The following is a 14817-nucleotide window of genomic DNA, read 5'->3' as shown; positions in this document are numbered from 1 at the left end:
GCTTCGCCTAGGCAGCTCCGTCACTTGGATTTCATTAGTCAATTTACGACGCAAATCGTCCACGTTAAGGGTGCACAACACTGTAGCAGACTGTTCGTCACGTATAGGTGCCCCAGACATGCCGACGCTAATATCTGCAGAAGAACTCATGGCTGCACAGGCTGCTGATGAAGAACTTCAACATCTTCTTCAATCTGATTCGACCAGCTTACAATTAACAAAAATTCCGCTGACTGAATCAAAGGAAGAAATTTATTGATGTTTCGACGCAGGTCATTCGACCTCACATTCCACCTTGTCTTCGCAAGAAAGTTTTCGATAACATTCACAACCTGTCTCACCCTAGCGGTAAAGCAACTAAGAAACTTATACAGGGCAAGTTTGTTTGGCCTAGAATGAATAAAGAAATTATGCTGTGGGCTCGTATGTGTCTTCAGAGAAGTAAAATAAGTCGTCACCACAAAAATGTGCCCCCACACATTCCCATGCCAGCGCGCGGTTCGCTCTCGTACATGTAGATATCATTGGTCCGCTTCCGGTTGTCAAAGGTTTTCAGTATTGCCTTATAATGATTGCCTTAATATTTCTGGGGAATTACCTGTGATACGTGTTTAGAACATATTTTTAATATATTAATAGTTGGTTAGTAAATTATAATTTACAAAAGTGGGTATAACTATAGGTTAATTGGTAACTAACGTAGTTTTCGTTCCCGATCACGCCACGTACATAAATTACGGATTGGTGAAAGACAAATAAGTATTCTAAGCGTTTTCCGCCCCTGATTTTAATGGGAGATATTTTAAGTTTGCAAAATAAGCTTTATCAAGACCTTAAGTATTGACTCAATTTTTTTTATCTTGTTAGATCTGATGAAATTTTTTAAATGCCTACCTAACATACCCATGGGGTAAATTGAGCACAGTTAAACTGGGGTTATTATTATGATAAGAAGAGGCTAACATACTTGAAAATGCAATATTATAATCATTCTAGAAGGTCACAGTGCTAACATAAAAAATTGACTGCACATTTTTATCATGGTAACAGGCTATGGATCTCTAAATTTAAAAAAGACTATTTTTATACTCAAATTACCCCAATTCATCCTACTGAATAATATGTTTGTGCATATTTCCTAAATTTCATGATAGTGGGGGTATATTTAGTGGTTAGTGGCATATTTCGCACACTGATTATTTCGCGAGTTCGTTTTGCTTGAATATGGCATATCTAGAAAGGTAAATGTAACAAATAAAGTAATTATTGTGGAAAAATATGATCCCTAGTAATGCAGAATGACACGAAAATGTGCAACTATATGTCCTAGCTACAGCAAGGTGAGAAGGAATAAAAACCCGAAAACCTGTGGTACAACAGAAGGTCCTACCAGATAACAGAAACATTCATACAGTTTGTATTGAATATCACCCCAGCAGGCAATGCAACCGGGTTCAATTCACGTGGCACGTGGGTCGCATTTGTCCCCTCCTGCAGATTTACGACGCGCCTCGCGACAATAAAGCAGCATCAATAGATCGTTAACGACACCCAGAGCGCTCTTCAGTCCGAGCACAGCTGCGCTTCATAAGCATGCCAGTGTGAACACCGCTCGATAAGGCAACAAGCCGGACCCGAGTTTTAAAACGCGAAACAGATGTCCACAGAGGTAGGGAGGTAGAACTCCCATTCTTGCTATACATTGGTAGGTGATAGCAGGTCTTTCTTCACACTGCTGGACTCTAAAAAACTACAAACAGACCGAACACCTACAAAGGTCTACCGCTGTGGATAACGGTTAGCATGTCTGACCATGAACGAGCGGGTCCGATTTCAAATCCTATAGTCCCGTCGCTCTAATGTACGGCAGCCAATCGCGTTGCAGGTCGGCTACATTTAAACGTGTGCATCTTGTGATTCGCTGATGAAGACGTTATTCATTTCTTAAGACTCGATAAATACTTAATATAATCGCCCGCCATTTTGGCTCTTTCGTTGGCGTTCGCAGAAAGCACACGAGGACGTTATTTGCCGCTCAATTATTTGCTTAATTACAGTGCGTTTGATTTATTATCATAGGAGCTACGACATGATAATGTTTAACGGTGTGGCAAATAGATTCCTCGTATGGTAGCTCGGCAACGAAAGAACAAAAATGGCGAACCTACACTTTATAGAGCCTTCACTTCCTAAGACGTAAGCAAAGAGGAGGAGTCACGCCGGGAATAACAGCGTCGCGACTATAGTTGGGTTTTCCCTCCTAATTACTTGAAGAAGAATTGCTATTGCTCGGAACTTACAGCGTTGGCCCTCCGACTCGAAGTTCGTCCTACAATTAACTGTAACGCTCTATTATGAATGGTTCTTCTTAATACTACACATAGGGCTGTGTAATGTAGATAAAAAACACTGTAAAATTATGCTTACATTAAATTACAGTTATCACGAATCGGCTTCTAACTTCAACGTACCTAGTCTACGATTTCTTAGTCACTGTCCTTGCTATCTGTAGAATCGTCAATCAGAATGACGATGATGTGAGAACAACAATTGCGCGACATGAATGACTGCAGTTTTCCTCACCGCTACTATAGTGTCTTGCAGTTCAAGCTGAAGAAGAGACGTAGGTCCACGGCAGACTGAGTTAACACCACGGGAGCCGGTAGAGCTAGTCTGCCACGTCACGTGCTGGTAGTAATTCGGAAAATTTGTTTCGCTAAAACGGACCAACTTATTCTCGTTAACATTATACAAGCTGTTCCAGTAGAATGTGACGGTTTCCATAGTCTTATTGAATTAACAAATAATATTGTTGTAGAATGCAATAATTTATTAATCTGTACCTCCATAACATCGAACACATCCTTGCAATCTGCTCATCATAAACCACGGCCAAAGGCTCTAATTTCAGTATGGTGCGGGTGTCCCCATGAGAAGAGTCCACTGCCAGGCGATATCTCCGAATCGTGAAGTTATGCGTCCACGAAACAAGATTCACAAGCAAAGTGTGCTGTTGGATGTGATCCATCTCAGGCAGTTCCACTGTTCCAAACATTTTTTGGTACCGATCTGCGTTGACAGTCACAGTGTGGTTGTTACCTTCTCACTGTGTACTGGTTGTTCGTGCACTTGCACTTCAGAACCGGAAATTCTGCTTATTAACGAACCCAGATAGGTGGAAGTCTGAGTTTGTTCAGGATATCCGGATTTAGACTCAATATGCTGTTACTGCAAATACACGTTCTGTCATCGTCCAGTTAGCCATAACATCATTCCCTGCAATCACGGCACAAATGGCATGTTTTGAAGGTCGCATAGCAACCAATATTTCCTCCAAAGCACAAAATTGCTAGAAACCGGAGTGTTCTGAAAACCGTGACCTTCTGCTTCTTGAACAAAGTTACCGCTGAGCTGCGAGTATCAGAGGAGAATGAAATGCACGGAGAAGTCTCTCCACAAACAAATTAGAATGCAACAAATATGAACAAAGGAAAGGTATTTCTCTAGAAGAAGTAAACCATAGGAGGCACAATTTTTTATTTTGCCTTCTGCGAGGCCTATACACTGATGATATGTGGTTTCAGTTTCCGCTTGCAAATACTTCCCACATAAAAATAAACAAGTATTCAAGTGAATGTTGGTAGCTGCGCCATACTGCTGTAGCACATCGCCATCCACACCAACAAGAGATTGGTCATCACGTCATTCGCGTCACGATGCAGTTCCACAACGCACTTCACAAAGGAAAACATCTCCATTCGACTTCGGTATTATCACAGTCTACTATATACAGTCACGAAGCTCGAGTTTTGAGGGTGCTAGAAACAATAGACTGTGACGGTACTATTTTGCATTGCATGTAATGAGGCGATATTAGCGATTCTAGTGCTGAGCAACTATCTAATGTTTGCATATTTACTACTTATTGAGCTTCGCGACTGTATATACTAGACTGTGGTATTATGTCATAATAAGTTGCTTTTGCAGAGGTCCAGCGCGGTTTGCTGCAGAATGGAAAAAATTCATTTCGCATAACCCTACATTACTCCATCCATCCTCCACGGACTGTCTATGCTAATTACCCCCCCATCAAGTCATTTTGACAACATACATTACTTTTCCTTGGACCTGCAAGATATAAGGAACATGTGATTTTCCTAACATCTGGTTAGCTACACTCACCAATGGTGCCGTGCTTGTTGCAGACGTGGAGGAGCTGCTGGGGCGCCCCATCCAGGAGGAACTGGCTGCAGAGACGGGCGTGGACGTAGCCATGGACGCCCTCGTCGATGTCGGCCTAGGTCAACACATTAACGTTATGCAATTTTAGTTCAGTTCAATTACAATGGAATTTTAAAGGCATGTTGGTCCGTTAAGTACAATATCAATTAATGGGTCAATACTTAACAATATTACATACATTAAATCTTTATGTTACTACATGAGATAACATTTACAAATAATGACAAACGTTTTCACCAATAAATTGGCATCTTCAGGTCAAAGTCAAACATATTGACATAAAATGGACACTTGAGATAGTCTAGTTAAAACAGTCGTTAAAAATTTAAAATGGTATAATAGGCAATCTGAATAATATGCCATTAAAAACAAGTGACAAGATAAAGTTATCCAGATATCATAGAGTATACTGGGGACGATGTATTAACATAGAAGTATATGTGACGAAGAAAGAAGGCATGACCTCTTCAAGTATTGCAAGTACAGTTCCAAAAAGATGAAAAATGCCACAATATAGGACGATCGTGTTGCTGAATAGGCTGTCGTGTTGCCGCTTCTATGGACTCAAGTCAACCTCTTCTCAACCTTCTGGCTTTATTCCATACATCCATATTCAATTACAATGGATTAGGTGGGGTGGGAAGGGAGGTTCTCGTGAGGTGAGGTGAGGTGAGGTGAGGTGAGGTGAGGTGAGGTGAGGTGAGGTGGATACGATAGGATAGAGTTGGGTTGGCTCGGTCTAGCTTGTTTATTTTAATTGGTTGAAATGTTAGTTGGCTATCTGGCTGGATAGTTCTGTACAACTTGATTGGTTATTTAACAACACTGTATCAGATGCGAAGTAAATTGGTGCTAGCGAGATAGTCCTAGAATTCGTCATGACTGGATGGTTTGATGGATCACGAATGGCTAGACGAATGGAAAGACAGAAGGGAGAGTATTTTTGTTAGTTGGTTTCCATTGTCGAGCACAAGACAGTCACGTTATTGGTGTCTATGTACAATTTGCGGACCTCCATGGTAAACACTGCAACATATGTACAGTCTTAGATATAAAAAATTACCGCTCTCCTAAGTCCATTTCAGACAGCGCCTGGTTCACTAAGAAAAAGATGTTTATTGTGCACCTAATTTACCACTGAAATATATCTCTGTTGTAGATGACTTATATTCATAACACTTGATTTATAAACGGACAAAGCAACAAACAAACAAATCAACACAGCGGAGTCTTCCATAAGAAATTCATTCACATGTAAACCTAGGCTCTTCCGGAATCAACAGCAGTCTTAACGCAGGCCTATAGCAGCCAGCCAAGGTGATACAGTACACGACCGCCTGTCTATTGTGTATATATTTATTCACATGCAAACGGGTATATACCCGGTGGCAGTGGTAACTAATTACACTCAATAATGGCAATAATAAACACAATTAATAAAAAATGCAATGAATAATAAATTATTAATAATAATAATAATAATAATAATAATAATAATAATAATAATAATAATAACAACAAGCATCCTAAATTAAATGAAGCACAATCACTTAAAATAACATTTAAAGTAAATCTAATTTGTATCTTAACCCTAAGTTCGAACTAAAACCCACGAGTATGATATGTTCATACCTGCACAAGTACCTTTCAGCACTACACTCATTTCGCTAACAACTCACTCACTGCACTGGAACTACGACACATTTCACTGATTCTATCCTGATTTCACTAACACTTCAAAAACATTTCACTGTTCAAATACATTGCACTGCCACTATAAACTACAAAACTTCAGTGACACAACACACTTCTTCACTGATACAATACTTCAAATAATAAAACATCAATTACACCCTTTGAATAGTGTGTAGACCTATAATATACTACCGTCTATTAGTAAAGTCCTTAAGTCTATTTTTAAATACATTTTTGGTTATTGGTAAAACCTTTGGTCAGTGGCGGCCGCTCTTTATGTGCTGCAGCACACAATTAATTTTCTGTCCCTAGCATAATCTTCTTTATGTTTTCTTTTTTTCATTCGTGTTACGCGTTCCAATGCTCGAAGAATCAGGAACTGCTACTGCCTATAGCTTGTGCAAGTCCCAGTCGGTAATGCGTGCTGCAATGAACTGCAGCGAACCTTGCACATGCGCAGACAGCTTACATTCTCTTGTTGCATGACGTAATCTGTGGTTTCCCATTATAAACAGTGTGAGCTGCAAGGAAAAGCAGCGAGTTGAAATGCCGCGTTCGCATTGGCGTTTTATAAAATCTACAACCAATCAGAAGTGAGTAACTATTTGTATAGATGGGTTGTACAATTTACAAACAATTTCGCGGACGTCAAGACATCTCTGAGGAGCAGCAGTGTGCTGTTTCTGAGTTTGTATCTATTTTACAAGTTCTGATCACAGAATGAAGGGACGACTATTTTATTATTATGCTAATTATTAAACTTTCCTGTGAAACTGAAACGTATTGTTTATAACATTTATTATTAGCTTATCTATATGCACTGTATTAACACAGTTTAATTAAAAGATGCTGTACTCCTATTCTGCTCCTTCAACCTTCCGACAGAATGCACCGGAATTCTATTAGCACTTAAAATTTTGATTGCTGGTTGCCGACATGCAGGGGTTCAACTCCAAAGCAACTGGCAGCAGTGTTGCAAACTGTGCGGAAATTACGATTTACATCGTCTCTTGACTTTTTTAGCTGCTGTTTAATTTTTGGGGGAACGCAGACCAACCCAGCACATCAACTGCAGAACTAGAGGCAGATGATGTGGATGAATTGTATTATTATTTTAATCAGGATTGGTAAGGAAGTTGCGTTAATATTTGCTTTCATTTGTATATAGATATGTTGAGTGGGTCTTGTTTTTTTTTTGACGGATTCTGACCACTTCCAGGTGTTAGACTGACAGGGTTGCAATTTATGTGTTGGTAACACTGATTGACAGCTTCAGCTGCATGGACTTCGCACTACTCCACTAGTGAGTAGATCAACCAAATTTTAACGACTTTTTTAAAGTGAATTTCCCACATTGTAGCACACTCTCATTTTCAGCCACGAGTCGCCACTGCCTTTAGTAAGTCTGCAGGTAAAGCATTCCAGTCCCTGACAGTACGACTGAGAAAAGAAAACTTTCCAGTGTCCGTCCTCTGTCTTCTTTCCCTCAGTTTATATGAGTGGTCGTTCCTTGAAGAGTAATTTGGCGGCTGCAACCTATTTTTTATTTCTCTCCAGGCAGGCTCACCTCTGTATGTTTTGAACAGTGCGCTTAATCGAATTCACGTTCTCCTGTCCGTGAGTCCCATTTTAATGGTGAATTATTACAACACTTGAGAGCCCGTTTTTTAATCTTTTCCAGTGTCTTAATATGTTCTAATCTGTAAGGATCCCAACATGCACCACCATATTCCATTACTGGACGAAGTAATGACTTATATGCAATCTCTTTGGATTTATCAGAGCCTTTTCTTAGTACCCTCATCACAAAGTGTAACGCTCTCCATGCTTTTCCCGCTGTGTCAGTAACGTGTCCCCCCCCCCCAGCCGAGATCGCTGCATACTTTTCGTTGCTGCCTGCAGAGGCCCGCTCGCTGTCAGGCAAGGTGGACCTGCTGCTGGCGTCCTGCGCCGAGGCGCGCCAGGCCATGGCGGAGGCCAGACAGAGCCTGGCCGACCTGCGCCTGCAGGTGGAGGCATTCCGACGCCAGTGTCCATCACGCATGCGCCCTCTGTGCGACACCATAGACGCCACTGGCCTGGACATCGTGCTCCGTCTTGACGCGGTCAGTAAGCCAAGTCCTCATCCCAAAATATTTTTTTTTCGCGTCGCCTTTGTCACGTTTCGGTATTCTTATTTCATTTCATTATACTATTTAATCCGCCTTCCGAAATGCCGTCTAGTCTAACATACACTAATGTCTGTGGAAATTGTAACACCAAGAAGAATACATGTGACTGAAATGAAATTGATACCACAGATTAGGTACATGACAATACACAAATGATTAGAATTACAGAACTGTACCTGATCTGTGACCGTGAGATTTCAGTATGGTGCAATGCGCTGCAATCAGAGCCTCTAAGCGTCATGGCATGGAATCAAAGATGGCCTGGATATGTCCCTGGGGAATCTCCCTCCACGCAGTTTGTATGCGAGCCCACAAAGTGTCAAGAGTGGGTGCTGGAGGACCATGACGAACAAGTTGCCGACCAACCATATCCCAGACACGTTCGATGAGTGACATGTCTGGCGAACGTGCAGGCCAGGGAAGCAGTGATACCCGTCGTTCTTCGAAGAAGGCTTGCACAATCCTCGCCACATGTGGCCGGGCATTGCCCTGCTGAAATATGGCATGTGGAGTTGCCTGAAGGAGGGGCAGTACCTCGGACTCTAAAACCTCCCTAATGTAGCGGCTGGTGTTCAGATTGCCCTGAATACGTAGGAGGCGAGATCGCACATTGTATCCAATGGCGCCCCAAACCATCACACTAGGCGTTTGTCCGCTATGCCGCTCAACAATGCAGGCTCTCAGATTGCGTTCACCACGATAGCGTCTAACTCGTATGCAGCCATCATTGTGGGACAAGTTGAAGCGGGATTCGTCCGAAAACACTTCATTTTGCCACTCAGCACGCCAGTGACGGCGTTCACGTGCCCATTGCAGTCTGAGGCGTTGGTGGTTTCTGGACAATGGAAGCCGACGCAATGGCATGCGAGCCACTAGTCCAGCCCTCAGAAGACGGCGACGAACCGTTGACGCAGACAGATCCACACCCGTTGCAGTACTCCAACGTCAACTCAACACTGTGGATGAAGCTGTACAGGCCGTCACGGCCATGCGGACAAGATGGCGGTCATCCCGTGCTGTGGTCACATTACGTGGTCCAGTACCCGCTCGCCTCTTCTATCCACTGGCTCCACACACGCATCACTGTCGCAGCAGCATGCCCTGCACGAGCCGAAATGTCACGGTCTGACAAACCTGCTTCCCGGAGACCAACCATTCTGCCCTGTTCAAACTCACTCACATGCTCATATTGCGTCCTTCCACGTTGACGAGGCATACCTGCACAGCTTTCACGTTTCCACTTCGTTTGGAGGCTCTGCACTGACTGAGCAAGGCATAACACTGACCTTGCTGGTGACACAAGAGACCTCACTGTTGGGCCTCTGTGTACGCCATCTGTCTGGAAACGTAATCAATTACTGACGGTACACTGTTCTACACATCTCTCGAGTTTGGAGTCGTTCCAGCCTTTCTTTCTGGGTGTTGCACTTTTCACAAACAGTGGTGTAGATATTCACCATTCATTTCAACCCTCATGTATTCATCCATTCACTATACATTTCAACTCTCGTGTATCCATCCATTCACTATTCATTTCAACCCTCGTTTACCCATCCATTCACCATTCATTCAACCCTCATGTATCCATCCATTCACTATTCATTTCAACCCTCGTTTACCCAGCCATTCACTTATTCACTTCAACAGGTGTACTACTGACTTCGACCTTTGTTTAACCAATCACTCAGCTCGTCGTCTCATCAAGATATGAACATGCTCGGCCTCCACACTCATCAGATCCCAACCTACTGCACTTCTTTCTGTGGAGCACTTAAAATCGTCGCTGTATTCCTCCTGTGGATAATGAAGGATTGTGCAAGGCTCAGACAGTAAGAACTGTGCCGGACTTTGGAGTATGTTCGGACCTTGATGAGACGAGGAGTGCTGCATGCATTCAGGCAGGGGACAGCATCATAATGATTGCTCACGTCTGCTCGCAGCTGGCGGGTGACGAGCTCCTGGCAGCTCTCAGGGACTTGCGAGGCAGCAACCTATCAGCCGCGACACAGCAGGCTCGTGGTGAGTTCCAGCTCATCCCGCAGCGCATGGGGCAGGCGACGCGGGGCGCTGTGGCTGGTGTGCGGGGGCAGCTGGCAAGGCGCCGGGACGCTCTGCACGACGCCGTGTGGGCGCTGGACGTCGTGGCGCGCGACCTCAGCTACCGCGTGGAGAGTGCCCGCGCTGACGTGCTGCAGGCCGTGGATGCGCTGGAAGGCATCGAGGAGTGGCGCTGGCTCACTGGACTGGGTAACACGACCTTATCTAAGCCTGACTTTCTTATCTATCTAGACTGGAGCTTGATCTACCATGTTCTGATCTCCTAGTCTGTCATAGACTCATTTTGAGTCTCCACTTTTCTATCACAGACTGATTTCGATCTCTCTTGGTCAACAATGATTTTATTTTGGTCTGTTCTGTCCTGATCCCGATCTTCTTTAGCAAAACATTGTCTGGTTTTGATCTTTCTTGGATTGTAATTCCCTAAATGTGTTGTTGTTGTTGTTATCTAATGCTGGGCTTTGGCAACGAAGCCATTAGCGTTCTTGCTCTCCAATATTTCTCTGTGGTGGATCCATCAGGTAGAACTTCACAGGTTATGAGATGATCTTCAGTCATTTCTTCTTCTTTGTTGCATAGAGGGCAATTTGGATTTGTGTAAATTCCTATTTTATTCAAGTGTTTGGCCAAATATTCGTGTTCTGTAAGCAGTCTGAATTTTGCTACTGCAGATTTACGTGGGATTTCTGGAATAATTTCTTGTTTTTTTATTAAAATGCTCCATTTTTTATCTTTGGCTTTGGTACATAGTGCTTGGTTTTGCTTGATTTTATATTTATTTTTAATTAGTCTTTTGATGGATGTAAAAGTTAGGCTTGTATTTGTAATCTTCATTAAATTGGATCCTTTTTTGGCAAGAAAGTCGGCAGTTTCATTTCCAGCAATTCCACAATGTGCAGGTATCCATTGCAATTGAAGTCTTTTCTGTAGTTTTTGAAGTTGTTGGATCATTTTGTGACATTCTTTAATTTGGATTGACATCATTTTATATGAATTTATTGCATATAATGCTGCTTTAGAATCAGAGAGAATGACAAATGTTGATACGTTCAATACTGTTGCAAATTCTCGCAACTAAATCTTGTTCACAAAGTTTACAAAATTTAGTAATTCTGAGGTTGTTCCAATGATTAATTCTTATCAATGATATGTCTCCTATCAACTGTGATTTTGTTAACATGCTATTAATGGCATGCAAGTATACCAAATTTACTTGAACTACAACAATTTGGCAGCAGAAATGTGAATGTTGCTGCAGAATTGCAGAGCATTACCTCAATGTCTTGCTTGCCTTATCAGTCATGCTAAGGTTTCTAGCCAGCAAGAATGTTGGGAATCACTCAGGCTTAACATGGTTTATTCTTGTTCACTCCTGATTTTCTGGCATAACATGACCTGACCTTGGTCTTCTCTGATCTTGTTGTCCCTACCATGATATATACCGAGATGTGTCTGTTCCAGGGGCGGCGCTGCTGGTGCTCCTGGTGTGGCTGCTGCTGGTGTCGGGGCTCAGCTGCGGCTGCTGTGGCTCCCCCCGGCGCGCCGCCACCACTCTGCTCGTGTCAGTCAATGAGCCACATTAATAACTCGCTCTACCTACTTTTCCCAAAGTAGCTACATGTTCAATCACTGTTGCATATTTCATTAATTTTCTTACACGTGATGGTTATTACCAGCACCAATACTACTACTAATCACAGTGCTGTAGTGCCTAGTATTTTATCAAGATCAGAAACAAAATTCGTTAATTTCTCAGAACATCAGAGAGGATTCACAAATTCTCCTGGCTGTCTTATAAATACTTCTACACTGGAATCCATTCTCTCCTCAGCAGAAAGTCAGAAAAAAGACCTTGCCTTAGTATTTCTTGATATAAGCAAGGCCTTCGATAGCATTGGCCATAGTCACCTGGAGCAAACATTATCTTTCCTAAACATATCTCCCAAATTACCTAACCTCATCATTGTCTTGCAAAATGGAAATTCCACACAAATCGAGACTAACCATCAGAAGACGAAGCCTGTCATTACCAAACAAGGAGTTTTACAAGGTTCGCCCCTCTCTCCTTCATTGTATAATTTATCAACAGATCATATCTTGAGAGATTTGTCATCTGATGAGAATTTAGAAGAGTTTGGATATTCTTTAATGCCTGGCCTCCCAAATATAAATATAATGGCATTCGCTGAAGACATTGCCATTGTGAGTAAAGATGTAGACTGTGCTATACATCTCACTGACCAGGCTATTTCCAAGTTTGAAGAAATTGGATTACAAATTAATCTAAGCAAATCCAAAGTCTTGTCCATTAAAATGGATCTCTTGAATATAGCTCTTTAACCTTAACTTCGTGTCACTTAATACCATCCGTAACTCCACATGCAACCATGGAACCCACTGCCGACACTGTCGCCATGAGAAAGAAACACTTGCTCACATTCTGGGAGCTGCCCTCTTGGAGAATTACTGAGGAACAGTCGTCACCACAAGATTCGTCCCTCCTAGCATCGGTCCTAAGAACAAAAAGCTACAAAGTAGAGGAGGAGGTCCATGGTTTGTCCACAAACAGGTCTACAAGGCATATTGACATCATCGCTATCCCGACAAGATCAACAAGCGGATTCATAATTGATCCAACTGTACGGATGGAAACATGAAAATCAACCTGCAGAGATACATCAGGAAAAATGCGATATGTACAATCTCACTATACCATACTATAAAGAAAAATATCATCTAATATCGATCAAAGTTATTAAATTACTGATTGGGGCTAGAGGAACCATCACAAAAAATTCGCGCAGTTTGGTCTAAGACAAACTCTTGTTACTGAAGTACCTCTGTCTGCAGTGAAGGGATCTATAAAAATTCTAAGAAACCATCTCTACACTTAAATAGACTGACCTCTTTCCTATGGCGATCTGCCCACTTAAGTTGGGTCCTGCAACTAATGCTGAATAGATGACTGTGATCACCTGATAACAAACAGATACTAGGAAGATTTGATGTTTCTTCTAGAATTAATGATGACTTGTTTAATCGTTTTCAATTATTTGTAATCGTGTTATTTCTTTTTCTTTCCCTTCTTCATTGTTTTCTATTTTTTTCATTATAACTGTTTACCTACAATTTATTATATATATATATATATCGTTGCCAAACTTTCAGAACGGCCCCGAGGTTCACTCAGCCTCCTATAAAATTGAGTACCGGGTCTTTCCCGGGGGTAAAAGGCGGTCAGAGCGTGGTGCCGACCACACCACCTCATTCTAGTGCCGAGGTCATGGAAAGCATGGGGCTCTACCTCCATGCCCCCCAAGTGCCTTCATGGCAAGTTACGGGGATACCTTTACCTTTACCTTTTTATATATATATATAAATATATATATATACATATATATAATTTTATAGTAAGCTTTGTCTTGTAGGCAGCCTCCACTTGGAGAAAGCTGAATGAATAATAGTTTATTATTACTAGCCGTACCCGTGCGCTCCAATGCACCTGTTAGAAATAAATATAAAGTAATTACATAATTAAAATAGGACGTTTGATCCAGGGAACATTCGTGTTTGATAGAAGGATAAATCGTTTAATATGTTACTTAATTTAAATTGTATTTATATAATTAAAATGCGATCATTTGGTCCAGAGACCACTCAGAAGTTACTGTAATAACATTATAGCATTATGTCCATCTAGAGAAACTACACTTTTCAATCGTGAAATAATAATTAATTATACAAATCGGTTAATTTAGCTTTCGATATTACTTCATACAAACACAGAAACATTCTCTGTACGCTATGTTTCATAGCTTTCGATTGTTGTTGTCCAAGGCCCCTTATAGACGTAGTCATTTGTTTTCATTTCATTACACCGCCTTAGATGGCATTGTATTTTAATTTTAAAATCATTTATCTCATTAAATATCAGTCCTATCAAAATTTTGCAAGGAATAAAACTTATCGGAAATCATTTTTGAAGAAACTTTTGTTATGTAACATATTTCACAAAAATCAATAATAAGCGAGATATTTCGATTTATTTAATTCAGGCCCCCTTATAAACCCCCTTTTAAATGACGTATTTTGAATGTCATATAGCCTAAAATCTAAGTTACAGCGAACTTAATTTATATTCCAATTTTCATATAAATCGGTTCAGCCATTATCGTGTGAAAAGGTAACAAACATCCAGACAGACAGACATAGAAACAAAAATTAAAAAAAAGCAATTTTCGGTTTCAGGATGGTTAATTATATATGTTAGGACCAATTATTTTTGCAAAATCGAAAATTACCAGAAAAATTTCGGGTACAGATTTATTATTAGTATAGATAAATACCTTCATTATAATTTAGCATATTTCTATCTAACTATCTTAGCTACCGTCATATAATATTTTTATTTTCATCCCACTCAAATTCTTCTTCATTTACTGTAGTCATAAATTTAATGGCCTACCATCTCATATCTTAGAAACAGTATTACTGTACTGCCCTACATATTTCAATCTAGCCTTATGGTAACTACTCATTATTTCCAATAAGGATACTTACTTCGTCTAATAACATCAATTTTATACCTTATCAACCCTACACACTATTTTTAATTCGAGCATTGTTGTTTCAATGCAGATCAACTTATGTA

The 14817-nt window shown here is 41.1% G+C and overlaps 1 protein-coding gene across 1 annotated transcript in view; it reads left to right on the top strand.

The window, feature by feature from the left end:
• The window catches only part of prom (prominin), a 51213-nt gene that overhangs the window by 13003 nt on the left and 23393 nt on the right, over nt 1-14817 (top strand). Inside the window, exons 5-8 of the mRNA XM_069848672.1 lie at nt 4206-4301; nt 7804-8042; nt 10049-10355; nt 11628-11727. Of these exons, the coding sequence (XP_069704773.1) occupies nt 4206-4301; nt 7804-8042; nt 10049-10355; nt 11628-11727 (742 nt within the window). The remainder of the gene's footprint in view (nt 1-4205; nt 4302-7803; nt 8043-10048; nt 10356-11627; nt 11728-14817) is intronic.

The sequence above is a fragment of the Periplaneta americana genome, chromosome 15 (genome assembly GCF_040183065.1).
Source record: "Periplaneta americana isolate PAMFEO1 chromosome 15, P.americana_PAMFEO1_priV1, whole genome shotgun sequence".
NCBI lineage: Eukaryota > Metazoa > Arthropoda > Insecta > Blattodea > Blattidae > Periplaneta > Periplaneta americana.
This window is presented reverse-complemented; position numbering and strand designations above follow the sequence as displayed.